Below are 16,332 nucleotides of genomic sequence, written 5' to 3' on the forward strand. Positions count from 1 at the left end.
ATAAAATAGGTAAGCCAGCATTAATAAACTCCAATAAACAGAGGAAAATAATGCAGACACTGATGAAATTCTGCAGCCTTATTAATATTTAACATATATAAAAAAAATTATATATATAAAAAAATGATTGATATATACAATAGCTACAAAAAGTATTCAGACACTTAAGCCACACTTAAAAATGTAGAGTCATTTCATTATGTAACAAAATATCAAACCAAATGGCATTCATTTTAAAGAAAGATAGCACAAGCACACAAAATCAAATCAAATGATTACACAAAAAGAAGTTAATATTGTGACACGTTCTGGTTGTCAAATTTTAGCAGAACATGTCCATAGTTAATGTGATGAATTACACGTTTACTCTGCTAGGACACCTGTGTGAACTTTAGGGGGACTGACTTCATATACTAAAATGGACTTACATTGGGTAAAAGTAATTGAAGATATGGTTCAGTAAAGTGAAGTTAGCTCTGAGGAAAGCTCTAGTAAAATTTGTTTGCACTTACCAGTTGGTTTAATCACTTTATTGTCTATTGAAATGACATTTGGATATTTTTAACTTTGACAAAGACTTTTTGGGGCCACTGTAGAATCAGGATCATGCCTCTTAGTTTCAAAGTGACCAACCTTTTTTAATGTTTTATTACATGGTAATCTGATTCAAATGCACCTGGGATTTATAACCTGTTGTCCTACCTTTGGACCCACAGAGCCATCTTCTCCTGGAATGCCTGGAATACCAGGCGCTCCGTCTAGTCCAGGCTCCCCCTAAAATCACAAAACCGATTAACCACTACTTCATAAAACATTCTGATACCATACTGGACATGTGTGTATTGAAAATGTGGTAACAGTTGTGTGGGTGCTATTTTGTATGGTTTAAATTCAAGTTAATGTAACCAAAAGCAACTTTGGCATGATGTCAATTAATAAAATGCAAAAATATATAGAAATGCACTTACAATGGAAGTTTATGGTGCAACTGATGAACACTTGCTGGCCCCATAGACTTCCATTGTGTGTAGACATTTTTGCAAGATGTTAACAAATAGAGGTACGAGTGAAGGTTGTTCTGTGGTAATCAACAGCTGTCCACAGAGCTTAAAGGAATACTTCACTCAAAAATGAAGACTCTCTCATCATTTACTCACCCTCATTCCATCTCAGATGTGTATGACTTTTTTCTTCTGCAGAACACAAACGAAGATTTTTAAAAGAATTTCTCAGCTCCTTTGGTCCATACAATGCAAGTGAATGGGTGCCAAAATTGTGAAGCTCAAAAAATCACATAAATCAGCATAAAAGTAATCCATAACACTCCAGTGGTTAAATCAGAAGCAAAATGAAAAGTGAAGGTGAGAAACAGATCACTTTCACATACTTCTTCTTGTGTTTTTGTGATTTAAATTCTTCATGCACAGGGAGAAGAATTTAAAGCAAAAATGGACTTAAATATTGATCTGTTTCTCACCCACACCTATCATATCACTTCTGAAGATATGGATTTAACCACTCATATGGATTACTTTTATGCTGGCTTTATGTGATTTTTGGAGCTTCAAAGTCTTGGTCACCATTCACTTGAATTGTATGGACCAACAGAGCTGAAATATTCTTCTAAAAACCTTAATTTGTGTTCTGCAGAAGAAAGAAAGTCATACACATCTGAGATGGAATGAGGGTGAGTAAATGATGATGGCATTTTCATTTTTGGGTGAACTATCCCTTTAAGTTGTATTTAACACAGAATAATATTGTTCCTACCTTTGGTCCTGGTTCTCCAACCCCTCTCTCACCCTGCTGTCCAGGTTCACCTGGAAAGCCCTGGTCTCCCTGGGAACAAATGCAGCACCTTATAAGCCCCTTGACATTACTTACTGTAGTAATCATTGAACACTTGCTAATGATATTTTGAAATCCAACACAAAACCACTAATTCACACAACAAAATTTAAATCACACAGTGTACCTTAGGGCCAACCATGCCCACTCCAGGGGGACCTCTTGGACCAGATGGTCCTATAGGCCCCTGGTCTCCCTGTAGTGAGATATGACATAACAAATAATATTTTCACAATGAATGCTGTGCTGTGATTTTCTATGAAAATAATACAAGTCTTTGAGTTCAGCCCATGGCTTGTCAAGAACATTGCTTTGCCTTTTCTCCCTGGATCCCAAGTCCAGGAAACCCAGTTAATCCAGGCAAACCGGGTTCCCCTGTGTTACCCTACAGAAAAGAAGAATGAACGCTTAGAGCAGTCTGCCTTATCAATGATTTGGATTATACTCAAGAGCAACATGTGTTTTTGGAAAGGTGCCATACCTTGTCACCCTTGATTCCTAAGCCTGGAGGACCACGTACACCCTTAGGACCCTCAAAACCTCTGTCACCCTGAAACCATAGCATAATGAACAAATAAGCTGATCGTTAAAGGATAAAGGTGACTGTACAACCAATCACATATCAGGAGAGGTGGATGGAGGCATCTATTATCAACTCTTGCCTTTGGCCCTGGTAAGCCCTCCCCTGGAAACCCTTGGTTGCCTTGAACTCCTGGAGGTCCTGGTGGGCCCTAACAAACAGATACTGAACATTAGTATATTATACTATTCAACTCACTAGATAAGATGGCTCCTTTTTGCCTGATTAAGACTTGACTGAGGATGTATAGCTCACTCTAGTGGTGTTAGTGAAGTATCGGTTCAGTTCAATGTGAACAGAAATGACAAACCGTTCTACACTATAAACTTACAGGTGTTCCTGGTTCTCCAAAGCCAACAGGTCCAGTGGGTCCAGGTCTGCCTTGGCTGCCTTTCTCGCCCTTAACAAACACAAAGAGTTTTCTTGAACTGACCACTTTTTCTTTCAAGTTTTTCTACCACATTGAGGAATTCTGAGCTCTCTGTCGACATCTGTGGTCGAAACATTAAATTAAAAGACAGTACATTGTTTTATTTTTATTTATGTTTTAATTCAGTTTTCCTTCGACATTGCTCTTATGCACAGATGAATCTGATGGTTTGAGGTAGCCCTTGATTACTGTATCAGTGCAGATCTGACTAGCTACTGGTATATCAAGAGTCACTAATACTGTAGCAGGAACAAAGTCCTACAAGATACAGTATATATACAATAAATATGCCATATGAGCAAGTAAGCAGCATATCTGCCATCAGAACTTTATTTATTTGTTTACGGATTTAAACTGAACCTGCAAGGATGAATGTTGGAAGCCTGAAATTTCCCGTCAATTTGAACCAGACAACCCTGACAAATCATTACTGTATGCTTACCATAGTGAATCAGGGTAGAAATGTGGTTTTGAACACACTTTATTAAAAATAAGTTATTTTGAATGTATTGGTTATATCAAAAGAAAAATTAAACAAGAAATCTTCCATATTGTGGATTTAATCACATTTTAGCTTTTTTTGAAGTTCACATATAGTCCTGAGATTTACAAATACGGCATGTGGTATCTTAATGAATATGAGGCAGGCCCTAATAGCTAAATGTATGATAACAATATGTGGTTTTAGATGAATTATAGCATGTCATACCAACAAAACTGCTGTCACAGCTTAAAAATGTCAAGTCAACTACACAGGTTTAAAAAATATCTTTGAAATTATCTGGAAATCATATTAACTAAAGATTTGTAAAACCTATATTTGTATTACCTTCACACCAGGAAACCCAACCCCTGGATCCCCCGCAGGTCCTGTAGGTCCACTAGGTCCTCGTTCACCCTGGGAAGGTGGTAAGAATATGACTTTCATGTTTACCATTCATAATATCACATCACATTTCCAAGGCATCATGTAATGTCCTTACTTTGGGTCCGACAGGGCCTTCAGGCCCAGAGTCACCAAGGCTGCCACTTGGTCCCTAAAACAGACAGACAATAAGGTATTAGTCCATATTATATCCTTCAGTACTCATAGTGATGTATGAGTTAGTTGTACTGATGGAATATGTACTTATATCAACTGAATGCAATAGTTGAAAAAGCTTCTGCTGAACACTCTCCACTGTTAATATTTCAACCGATTGAACTGAACACTTGAAGGGATAGTTCATCCGAAAATAAAAATTCTCTCATTATTTACTCACCCTCATGCCATCCAAGATGTGTATGAGTTTTTTTCTTCTGCATAACACAAACACAGATTTTTAGAAGAACATTTCAGCTCTGTTGGTCCTCACAATGCAAGTGAATGGTGACCAGTACTCAAAAAGGACATAAAGACAGCATAAAAGTAATCATTTGACTCCAGTTGTAAAATCCATGTCTTCTGAAGTGATATGATAGGTGTGGGTGAGAAACAGATCAATAAACAAGTCCTCTTTACCGAAAATCTACACTTTCACTTTCACATTCAGCCACCTGACAGTAAAAAAGTACTTAAATATTGATCTGTTTCTCACACACACTCATCATATCGCTTCTGAGATCATAGATTTAACCACTGCAGTTTTATGGATTACTTATATGCTGCCTTTATGTCTTTTTTGGACCTTCTGATTTCGGGTCACCATTCATTTTTGCATTGTGAGGACCAACAGAGCTGAAATATTCTTTTAGAAATCGTTGTTTTCTGCAGAAGAAAGAAAATCATACAAATCTGGGATGACATGAGGGTGAGAAAATGATGAGAGAATTTGTTTTTTGTTTTAATATCCCTTTAAGTTTAATTAATATAAAAGGTACAACCCGCAGTGATAAGTTTATTGTGACAACTTTATACAGTGGCCGAGAGGTACACAACACAATCAAATTAGCAAAGCAAATGAAAGCTAATAACACAATGGAAATAAGCCACAACATAAAGAAATAAAGCCACAACAAAATGAAATGAAGACACAGCACAACGGAAATAAGCCACAACACAAAAAATTACAAGAACTGTATTTTAAGTCGTGTTGACTGGGGAACTGAGCATTCCCCCTGAGCGCTTTGCTGTCTGAGCGGGAACTACAGCCTGCGTATAGCCCATTTTCACGGGAACTGTACACGTTCTAAGAGTTGCCTGTATGCAAGAATAGCTGCAGTGACGTCACATAATCATTTTCATAGCAAGGTGCAGGTTCGTGCAAATGTTGATGAAGTTATGTGCATTAGAATTTGAGTAGAAACCCAACCAGTTATTGGCCGGAGCACTTAAGGACAAATAAGTACAGCATTTTTATTACTATACATTGTATACAGGGGTGTAAAGTAATTGAGTAAAGTTTTATACTTAAGTATTATTTTTTGGGGATTTGTACTTTACTTGAGTGCAATTTAAACAGAATACTTGTACTTTTACTTAATCACATTTCCAAAGAAAAAATAGTACTTTTTACTCCTTACAATTTTATTTAAACTTGAAAAGTACTCTTTACATTTTTGCTGAACATTTTCTTTCATCGTACTGAACTGAAGCTGCCTTTACACTGCATCCGACAAATGAAAGATGACAGACCAGAGGTCAGTCATTTCAAATGGAGTGTCGCACGGCAGCTGTGTGGAGTTCTGACCATCTGCAGAGGCAGCTTCAGATATGTTGAAATATTGTATTTGTGCGACTAGATCGTATGTGACCGCCCGACTGAATGTGATGTATTCATTCAAAACTATGAGCACGAAGTGAGAAACACTGACTTTATTTGAAAAGGCTGCTACTTCTACAGATTCGACAGTTATGATCATTCACGTTGCAAATATATATTTAAAAACAAAAGGCTTTTGTAATTAAATGTGTACATGTCATTTATTTCTACAATTGCCTTCATATTTAAATCATATCTATGAATTTCTACTCCCTATTTGCTGAATTATTATTGTTGTTGTTGTTAGGCAACTATTAATTATAATAATAACTATAAAACCAGCAATGATAATTATGATAATAATGGTAATAAATTGAATCTGATGATAATAATGGTAATAAATTGAATCTAATTGAATCTGAGTAAATATTAATCATCCATCTGCTCAACAGCAAGGTTTGGTAGCAACCTTCACAAAAACCAAATTCACAAAACCAACAAAATCACTAACTTTCTTCAAAGCTTAATTTGAATTTTTGAATCTTTCTCTATGTCTCAAGTGGCTGGGTGCTCTGACATCGCAATTCGTGAGTGCCTTCTCCCATGCAACGAACATTGCATGACAGTGGAAATTTTTTACCAAAAAAAAATTAGCCGGTTCATTACACGTCTCAGGGCAGTTCCGAAGTGAAATGTCCACTGTGTGGCGCTAAAAGCGAGTGAAATGTTCTCCCAAACAGATGAGGTTTTTAAGGTTAATGTTCTATCGAGATTTAAACCAACAAAACCGACATCCCTACCTTTAAACCTAAACCTAACCGATAGTGTCAGAAAAAGTAAATGTGACATGAAAACCAAAGTTTCTGATACAAACACATCATTTTGTGGTGCTTCGATGACACTTTCGGCTCACGTGTCGACTCGTGCAGTTGATCAGCTGAGCTTCCGTGCAATTTGATCTCACTTAAACAAGCTTGTAAATGTAGTTGGTTATGTAATGCAAATGTTAAAATGAGTCATGCGCTATAGTAATATTGTTTATATGTCATAAGATTGCATTATGTGAGGAACAGAGCAAAAAGTGTTTATGAACTGATCATTTGCCATTTTACTTGTGATTTGAGTGAAAGGGGATCAAATTTATTGTTGTTTTAGAGCCTCTAGTGTTCATTCCAACAGGAAATTGCCACGTTATATACAACAGGCCACATAAAAATTATTTTGCAAAAATGTAGCTATTGTAACATGATTCTTTGACCAGGTTGCGAATGCCACTGGGGGAGAAATATGACTATTTTATTCTAGCTAAGGATAAAAGTTACTTTTTTAAAACTTAAGTAGTTTAATGTGAAAACTTTTTTACTTTCACTCAAGTTTTTGGCTAGATACTTGGAGTAAAATTTTCACTTAAGTATAATTTCTGAGTACTTTTTACACCCCTGATTTTATAACAATTTATTTTCTGATAATTGTGAAAAAAAAAAAAAAAGAAATTTTGTAGTGTTATGGTTTCATTTTGTTGTGTTGTAGCTTATTTCTGTTGAGCTGTGGCTTTTCCATTGTGTTGTGGCTTAATTGCGTAGTGTTGTGGCTTATTTTAGTAGTAGTAGCTTTTGTTCTTTGCTAATTTTCTTTTCTTTATTTAGTTTTTATGCCACACTCGGCCACCGCTACTTTACGTATAATTGCTGATGAAGAAAGTCAAGTTTTCTCTGAATCAAAATTCTAAATCAATATGACAGAATTTACAGTGACAAGTTAAATGGAAGAAAGCAAAGATGTTATTATAGCATATGAATGAAAACAGTTTTGACAGTGTGCTTATGCAGATATGTTAAAGAACTCATACAAGTTAAGACAATCCCAGTTCAATACAAGGTAAGCTTTATCGACAGCATGTTTGAGAAATCAAGCGAAAATCATGTGTTCAATAATACACTTACTGTATAATGGAAGTCTATGGGCATTGCACTGAAATAAACTTAAAAATAGACACTGTTTCGTCAGTATAGCAACAAGACTTCAACATTATACATCTCAACATGAGAATAGTGTGATGAAATTACTTGCTAACTTTGTGATAAGTTATATCCAGTGTTTAAGGCTGAACTTTCTTACAATATGCACAAGGATACCAGAAAAGGGACTGTTTAGGTTGAGAAAAAAGTAATTACAGATATTACATCAGTAATGCATAACCAGAAGTAAATCCACCTAGAAAAGTAGTCCCACCCCAAAAATTATAATTTAGACTTTACAGCTCAAATAACTCATATTTTTTAGAAGGATGAAAATACAATAACTGCTTTAACACATTTTTTTTTTTTGTGTAAGTGTATTAAACACAAGTGTTAACAAACTGAGGGAGGGAGTCCAAATTATTTTCTCTCGTAATCGATAAAGCTGAAATTGTATTGAACGCGAAACATTCCTTGAAAGCTTTAACACTGACAATGTAAGGGTCAAACGTAAAAAGCATAGCTGCTTCACAGAAATGTACCCAGACAAGGATATTAAAGCAAGTTGTGGCATCAATTAGACTGTGTTTTCACAGGACACACAACAGACAGACAGATTCCCCGTTACTAGAGACTAGACTGTGTGGGAAATGGATTCAGGAACCAGCCTCTCTAAATCTGAATGTGGTCAGAAACGGAGGCTGCTGTCATCACACCAAAACCACAAGGACAGAAATTCAAGGTTGAGGGCTGGCCATAGTAACCCCTGTCCTTAAACTAATCCAGGCGGACAAAGCAAACCATCAGAGTGGAACAATGCAGTTTAGGGCTGGATTCACTGCTGTAGCTATGCTGCATTAGTGTAAGGACAGCACTTAATCCCTGAATCACATTCCATAGGTGCAGGGACACGAGAAGCGATCAGACTCTGTGAGCACATCTCTGTGTATACATGGTTGTTTCCTCACTGTGATGGGGGTATGGATACTCTCTCATTCATAACAAGGTAGCACTATTGTTTGGAATGTATTGTATATACAGTGTGTACTGTACAGTGGCTCCCAAAAGTGTATGGACACTTAATTGACACTTACAAATGTCTATATATCATTGCATTCTTGAAACCAGTACTAAAAAAAAAATGTACAATTCAAAAGTTGGTTCTGAGAAAGTCTAGCATAATTTATCTGTTGTCTAAAAAATACATACTTTTTTATGAGTGACTTACGTGTCCACATATTTTTGAAGCCACTGTATAGCGTGATATCTAAAAACCAAATTAAACGAGTAAATCTACTCATATTTTATATATTTTTATGGGCAACCTGATCTCCTCTTGGTCCTTGTGGTCCTGGAGGTCCGTCTGGGCCCTGTGGGAATACAGAAGAGCAACATTATGACACACTGTAGGCCACAGACACTAGCACAGATTCAGAGAATAATTTCCTAAAACCTACTTGATCTCCTTTTATCCCCGGGGTGCCACACTCTCCTTTCCGCCCCTACAGAACAGAGTGTGAGACAGTAAAAGTCAATTTCATTGGCTTCTGTCTGATATTATCTATAACATTCATCCCTCTGGTGTACTGTGACATGCTGTACTGAAGTTTTGTAAGCAACAGTCAGAGTCAAAAGGTTTCCGTAATTTGCTGATGAGCTTTTCACAAGTTATTTGAATATTGCATAAGCATTTATTTATTTATTTCACCTAAATATTAATTTACTAAATGTAAAAAAATTAAGTAAAATGTACTAGCCTCTGATCCTTTAGGTCCTGGTCTTCCCTGTAAAAAGAACAGAGAGACATAATTGCTCGGAAAACCAATCAGTCAATAAGCCTAACATAAAATAAATATTTCCATAATTATTTTAGTAGAATAACAAGTGGATTAACAGGATAAAGTACCCTTATACCCTCCAATCCTGGACGTCCATTTAAACCTGGCTCTCCCTATATAAATAAAATAGGGTAAATGTAGAAAGAAAAAAAAAATCCAAACACAATTAGGTTATAGAGCATAGAATTAGTTCATCGTAATAAGAAGACTTACTCTAGATCCTTTTAGACCAGGAGGCCCATCAAATCCTGGATCACCTGGTTTACCCTAATATATAAAAAAAAAACAACAACAAAAAAAAAAAACAGAATTAGCAGATGCATCTCAATAATACATGTTAAAGAACAAGGATGGAGAAATTAGAACTGGTTTAACCGTGACTGGGATCAAAGAGATAACATTGGAAACAACAACAACAACATGCTGTATATCCAGGTATATATACAGTATATATACGTATTTCATTTAAACCTAGAAATGAACAGAACAGGACAGAAAGGATTAATAAAAAGAGGACATTTGATTCTGCATTACTTCAAGTCAATGACCAAATGTAAGCAAATTTGTGACATTGATCATGTTAAATCCTTTGTAGGAAAGGTCAGGTTTTCTAGCTTCCATTAAAGCTCACAAGATGCTCTTAAGAACTATCTTAAATCTTGCAGGGATAAATCAGTTTTTATGCCAGCTCGAGTGCATGTCGTCATTTAGGCAAAAGGGGGACATACAGTAAGAAACACTAAGAAGTTCTGAAATGCATTTTTTATTTATTTATTTGTCAACTTTTCACTCAACTTGTTATGCTGGCAATTTAATTTTTAATCAGAAAGAGAGCAGATAATGCAAAATAGAAGGGTTTTTGAAAATGGTCTCTGACTTTTGGACCCCTCTGTAGGTGAATAATTATTATTTATTGATAAAGGTGAAAATTGCACCTTCAGCTCTACCGACTTCTCAGTTGGGTTGAGCTTTCAATGAACTCTGCATAACCTGAAACCTCATTTCTGAAAGAATGATTAAGCGTTGATGTGAAACTTTTTCTTTATCCCCACCTAATTCCCTGGCCTTGATTTTTAACCCCTCTCTGCAGCATTTGGCCAAAGCGTACGTATATTTGAAAGCACATCAGAGTGCAGGGCCCCTCTCAAAGGCTTCAGCACCTGATACACTTGCAGTGTGGGAAACACTTCCTACTCTTTCATGCACCGCCTCCTGCCCGCCTCTGAATCCACCTGCTCCACTCTGCCTTCGTTTCACAGTGTCAGATCTTACACAGCTCTGAGAGAGGATTACTGCTGTTTTACAGTTCTTTCTCAAACACAGCACATTGTGTGCATATTTTTTGTACTCTGAGTGCAAAGTTTCGATCATTTGTTTGTTCATGGGCTCAGATCAGGCCAGGCTCCTCTCAATCTTTGAAACAACATTTATTTTTTTTCCACATCACATGAAATAAAGATCAGTAAGGAGCAAATTATAGTGACCAGCAGGTGTCTGTGAGGTCAACCATGAGTGGAACATTTATAGTTTTTGGGTTCTGAAGCCTATATATCCTGTATGTATATATACTGATGAAATTTGATCAATTTTATTATTAGACATTACCAAATAATATGCTAACAGTTATTTAGTGACTATAGACAGGTCAAAATGTATATTAGTACTGTTACAGTTTATGTACAGTTTATGTATGACAGCACATTCATGTTGATGCTTTTGTGAATATGAATACTGTATTTTACTGTATTTATTGTACAACAATTATGTTTAATTATGTTTAATTACCCAACAATGTGTAAGGTCATGTAAACACCTTAATCTGTGTTATTTTATTGGGAAAAGGTATTAAATATAAAAAATTAAAAAAAATTTAAATGAAAAAAAATTCAGTGCCCATTAGCCCGATTTTGCGTTGCATGTACAGGCTGCACGTTTACTGGTGTTCTGGCAGCTTGTACAATTTGTTTATGTGTGTTAAACGTTTGGACGACAAATCAAGAGAAAACTTGATCATTTCAATTGTCTGTGTGTTTTTAGAATGAGCTGGTTTGTGATAGTTCTCAGTGTACTGACTGAGACAGAGGGATATATGTTGACTAGAGATATAAACTCACTGGATTTCCTGGAAGGCCCCTCTCTCCTTTCTCACACAGACATGACTTGGGTTGTGGGCACTGTAACAACAATAAAAAAGATAAATCAGCAGCAAGATCCCAGAGAAAAAATATGACATTCCTGTTTAAGAAAAAGTCACCTGCAGTTTTATATATGATAATGTATTATGATAATGTATAATGAGTTGTACTTACAGCTGTGTTAGCAAATTCACTCTGTAAAAGAGAAAAGACAACATGTAGACTGATACACAAAGTGCAACCCTTGTATTCACTGATATTTAGGGCAAGTGATTCTGTTTAAAATATGTGAAAAATAAAGTGGGCCCAAAAATATTTACACTTAATGGAATAGTTCATCCAAAAATTATGAATTTCTTACTTTTGTGTAATACAAAGGTAGACCGAGGTAGAATGTTAGCCTCAGTCACCATTCACTTTCACTGTTCATTTTTTAACTTTCATCAAAGAAAAAATAAAGCCATACAGGTCTAAAACAACATGAGGATGAGAAGTGATGACAGAATTTTTAGATTTAGATGATTTTGGAGGCTTTAATTTAGTTTCAAAGATGTGGCTGGGTTACGTCAAAGGTAAACACAAACTTTCAAGTATTTTCACTGCACGGGAAGATGTATGAACATAGAGGAATTGGTTGTGGGAAATGGATGCTTACATTTTTTATTTTATTAAGCTTTTTAATGAGCTACCAGCAAGACTAGCAAGCTAATTTGCTCATAGCCAACTAGCTAACAATAACATCGCATCTGGAACGTGTGTGACCGTGACACATGATTGACTGGAACACTTTGAATTTGAAAGTGGAGAATTTCAATGCAAGTATTCCTATTCCTGACTTGTCTGGAAAAAAGAAATGGAGCTGTTCAGGTTGTAGTCCAAAAACCAGGACAAGAATTTGCATTTCCATAGTCTGGATTTTCCTATGGGTTTCGATAATGACAGTTTTGCATTTCAGTCATGACAACTCCCTGAAAAATTTAGCATGTTAATTTGTGTATGGCATACTGATAGGATATTGGTCTTGAAGAACTTGATATTCTATGCTGCTGCTGCTGCTGCTGCAGAATGAGCACGAAGACTTGCTACTGCCATAGCATACAAAGACATTCTGAGTTAGCATGTGGACATGCTGCTGCTGCTACACAATTAGAAAAACACAAGCCATGCTGCATCAAGCATGTATGACACACTGCTGCACGATTAGACAAATACAATTTAGACAAATACAATCCCCATGTAGCAGATCTAGACATTTGGAGCTGGGGAGGTGGAGAGTTTCAGAGAAAACTTGCAGCCCTGCAGTGAAACCAGCTTACTTGCAAACCGAGCAAATTAAATGTTAGGCAAAGAGAGAGTACGCAAGTTGATTGGCTACCCGATTACATGTCAAAGGACCTTTCAGCTTACACCATGAGCTGATTGACTTGATATCACATGTGAGTGAGCTGATTGGCTAACAGAACATATCAGCTTGCGCCATTCAAGGTTGCATGCCTGAAGTTAGTCATGTTATTTCAGTAATGACAACTCTCGGAAAGGTTTAGCATGTTAATTTTTTGGGTAAGACATAAAGATTGATTATTGGTCTTGTCGGACTAGATCAGCTACACTGCTTCTGCTGCTGCAGAGCAATTACAAAGACTTGCTACTGCTAGAACATACATAGACATGCTTAGTTAAGTATGTGGATATGCTGCTGCAGCTCCACATTTAAAAAAACACAAGACATGTTGTATCAAGCATGTTTGACATACTGCTGCACAATTAGACATACATTCAATCCTCCAGCAAAGCAGGCAAGCTTAACAAAGCATAACACAAAACACAAAACATAACCCCCAAAACAAGCAGATCTACCGCCAAGACTTGTGTACTGCTGCTGCTCTGAAGAGCCATGTGCACCAAGTGTATGCTAGCTAGGAGTGCCTTGGCCTGCTTGGCCAATGGCATAATGCTAAGGAACTAAAGTTCTACTTGTGCCTGTGCCTGCTTGTCAGAATATCTTAATGGAGTGTCTATTTACACTCCGGTGTAAGTAGCATCTGCCACACATTGCAGCTATTTGCACCCCAATAGCGTGGTGGAAGCAAAGAAATATACGACAAACCAAACAAAAGGTGTTGCTGCAGTGGCGCGAGGAGTAAAGACGGTGTGTGAATGTGTACTGTTGTCCTAGCGACCGTGGTTTGAATCTGTGTTTTGTCCCACTCTATTTCCCATCTGATTTCCTGTTTCAACTCTTAATATTTCATTGACTTTAATATTGAAATGACTCTACATGCCCTGTCTTCTCCATCCTGCTGAAAACTGGCCTTAATCCAAACACTCACCAGTTCCCTGAAGAGCTTATCATCCAGCTGTGGGTCAGTTAAGCTAAACAGGTGCTGCTGTGGTGGTGCACTGGCGATGGACCTCAGTCTACCATTTCCCTGCTCATAACGCATGGATCCCGACAGCCCAATGGCAAACACACGGATGTTGTGGCTTTTAGCCTCTGCGGCTGCAGTCACAGCACTGGGGCTGCGTGGATGGTCCACCCCATCCGTCAACAGAAGCATGGCTCTTAAGCTGCTGGCGGCTGTCTCTTGGGTAAAGAGCTGAGTAGCGTTAGAGATGGCATAAGCCGAGTAGGTGCCATGGCCAATGTAGGCCATGCTGTCCACTCGGCTTTGGAACACATCTATATCCTGCCAGTCTCTGAAGTTATGCTCCACAGAGACAGTGCTGCTGTATTGGAGGACAGCAAGTCTCATGCGCATACGCCAGCCCGGTACCTGCAGCTGCATCAGCCTGGTGCTGAAACGTAACACAAAGTCCCTCTGCCTCTGAAACAAAAGCATTTTGGCCTTCTCTGAACTGTCCACCAAGAAAGCCACCTCCACAGGACAAAAGAGAGCTGAAATTGAAGGAGAATAGAATTTGTACATTAAACGTTTTGGAGATCATTTCTAGCAACTTTTTTTTTTTTTTTTTTTTACAGTAGATGTACAGTAAACCCTTCATTTTGAGTGAAAAAAGCTGATAATTGGAAAAGCTTTCACATTGCATCTGGTAGAAACTAATACAGAACCATGGTTTATGAACATAGAAGAATCGAGGTTGTATTTCAGGATATAAATGTCCACCAAACATCAAAAATTAACAAAAATCACACAGGCTTCCCATTGAAAAGGTCCCCACACATATCTAGGGATCAAGAAATCTTCGATACTTGGAACTGGTCTGCATTGCATAAATTTAAAACAATTATCATAAAAAAATAAATTAGAAAATCAAATTACTCATTAATTTATTAATTGTAGAGGAGAATCCAAAGTCATTTTGACCAAATGCAGAATTAAGAGAAATTACGTTTTTTTGCTGTTTAACTCTTAAATGGGTAAAAAAAGACACAAACATAACAGGAGGGTTAAAGAGATTGGGAGAAAGTTTGCGTACTTTTGACTTCATTTTGTATACCATTGTTGTCAGGTTTCTGCCTGTTTTTTCTCCTGTTCTGGCTTCTCACTCTACAGGACAGCATCAGTAACACAAGGCACAGCATCGCACCACACTGCATCCTTACTTATCATTCACACCTCCCACCTACAGACAAAACATGTTATGCACTGTAAAAAAACAAAAAAACAATGAGCATATACAGTATATTAACTGTTTTTATAAGTAAAAACAAAATATATTTATCATGACAGAATCAACCCGAATACAAGGTTACACCAACAAAAGTACTTTTATAAGGGTCGGATTGCGCAGTAGAAATGGATCATTAAGGTAACAGCTGGGCATTTTAATTTTTTTACACTGTTCTTTTCATCATTCTCCATAAAACATTTGGAAAATTTGACAAAAATAATGCATTTGTTTTCAGGCCCTATTAGGAAGAACATGTAAGTTCATACTGACAGACAGCTCCGCTATTATAGCATTGCAGAAATATCATAGATGCAGCTCTCGAAATAAAATCAGTATTCCTGGGCAAATCATAGATATGTTTTCATCCACACCATCTCCACTACTGTTTGGACTATTATCCTCTACCAATTTTCTGAATATTTTGAGTAATTTTCATTTTAATTGAAGTGATTAATTATGCAGTTAGATTTTCCATCAACCAATTATACCGATTGTTACAATTCAATTTAAGCTGGCCCAAGGTTCTACATCTAATAATCTACGTCTTAACTCCAGAAATGATGAGGGGTCAAGAGGGACATTTCCTGTGAGCTGCCCTGAGGCAGTTTCATTTCAACTGCCCTGAACCTGCTTTAGAATGATTTTACCCTTTTATTTTACAATGTTAAACTTCTTTATACTTAAATTATATACTTTTTGTAGCTTCTGTGCTGCTGCAAATTTCAATGCATGCCTTTACAAAAGTTTACCATGGTAACCATAGTTTATACAGTTATATCATAAATACCATGGTTACAACAGTTCTTGTTTCTATAATAAAAGAGTGGAAAAAGTGGTATTAGCTAACACCATCAGATTCTGAAAGCTTCAAACATAGGTTAAAGGAGATCCCATATTAATTTATAATTTTACAACAGTAACTATAACTGTTATTTAATAAAAAATAGGGGGAAAAAAGTATCATTGAAACTTTATACACAGCACCATATTAGCATTAAAACAGTCTAATAAAAAAGGGGAAAAAAGAAAATCACATTAAATTCTATCTGACTCTCTGTGTAAAAGTTCTGAACATATTTTGGTAACACTTTAGAATGCAGTTTCATACTTAATAGGTAACTATGCAGGAACTAACACAGGACAAATGAGTAGTAGTAGTGTACATTAACAACTTTTTTTCACTATGAGTTAAGGATGTCAACATGTTATTTACAAATCAAAGCCACTAA

The 16,332-nt window shown here is 36.7% G+C and overlaps 1 protein-coding gene across 3 annotated transcripts in view; it reads right to left on the reverse strand.

The window, feature by feature from the left end:
- LOC127420944 (collagen alpha-1(XXVIII) chain-like) overlaps window positions 1-16,332 on the reverse strand; it is a 32,877-nt gene that overhangs the window by 16,318 nt on the left and 227 nt on the right. Inside the window, exons 2-19 of one of the 3 annotated variants that reach the window (XM_051663596.1) lie at window positions 14,909-15,048; window positions 13,801-14,366; window positions 11,645-11,665; window positions 11,450-11,509; window positions 9,549-9,602; window positions 9,404-9,448; window positions 9,255-9,281; window positions 8,955-8,999; window positions 8,823-8,867; window positions 3,842-3,895; window positions 3,688-3,756; window positions 2,760-2,828; window positions 2,511-2,579; window positions 2,330-2,398; window positions 2,165-2,233; window positions 1,976-2,044; window positions 1,771-1,839; window positions 703-774 (exon numbers count right to left, since the gene is read on the reverse strand). In XM_051663596.1, coding sequence (XP_051519556.1) covers window positions 703-774; window positions 1,771-1,839; window positions 1,976-2,044; window positions 2,165-2,233; window positions 2,330-2,398; window positions 2,511-2,579; window positions 2,760-2,828; window positions 3,688-3,756; window positions 3,842-3,895; window positions 8,823-8,867; window positions 8,955-8,999; window positions 9,255-9,281; window positions 9,404-9,448; window positions 9,549-9,602; window positions 11,450-11,509; window positions 11,645-11,665; window positions 13,801-14,366; window positions 14,909-15,029 — 1,593 coding nt within the window. In that variant the 5' untranslated portion in view covers window positions 15,030-15,048. Of the gene's footprint in view, window positions 1-702; window positions 775-1,770; window positions 1,840-1,975; window positions 2,045-2,164; window positions 2,234-2,329; window positions 2,399-2,510; window positions 2,580-2,759; window positions 2,829-3,687; window positions 3,757-3,841; window positions 3,896-8,822; window positions 8,868-8,954; window positions 9,000-9,254; window positions 9,282-9,403; window positions 9,449-9,548; window positions 9,603-11,449; window positions 11,510-11,644; window positions 11,666-13,800; window positions 14,367-14,908; window positions 15,079-16,332 lie in introns of all 3 variants that reach the window. The other 2 variants (XM_051663595.1, XM_051663597.1) reach the window with 2 other exon arrangements.

This window comes from Myxocyprinus asiaticus, chromosome 30 (assembly GCF_019703515.2).
Source record: "Myxocyprinus asiaticus isolate MX2 ecotype Aquarium Trade chromosome 30, UBuf_Myxa_2, whole genome shotgun sequence".
NCBI classification, from domain to species: domain Eukaryota; kingdom Metazoa; phylum Chordata; class Actinopteri; order Cypriniformes; family Catostomidae; genus Myxocyprinus; species Myxocyprinus asiaticus.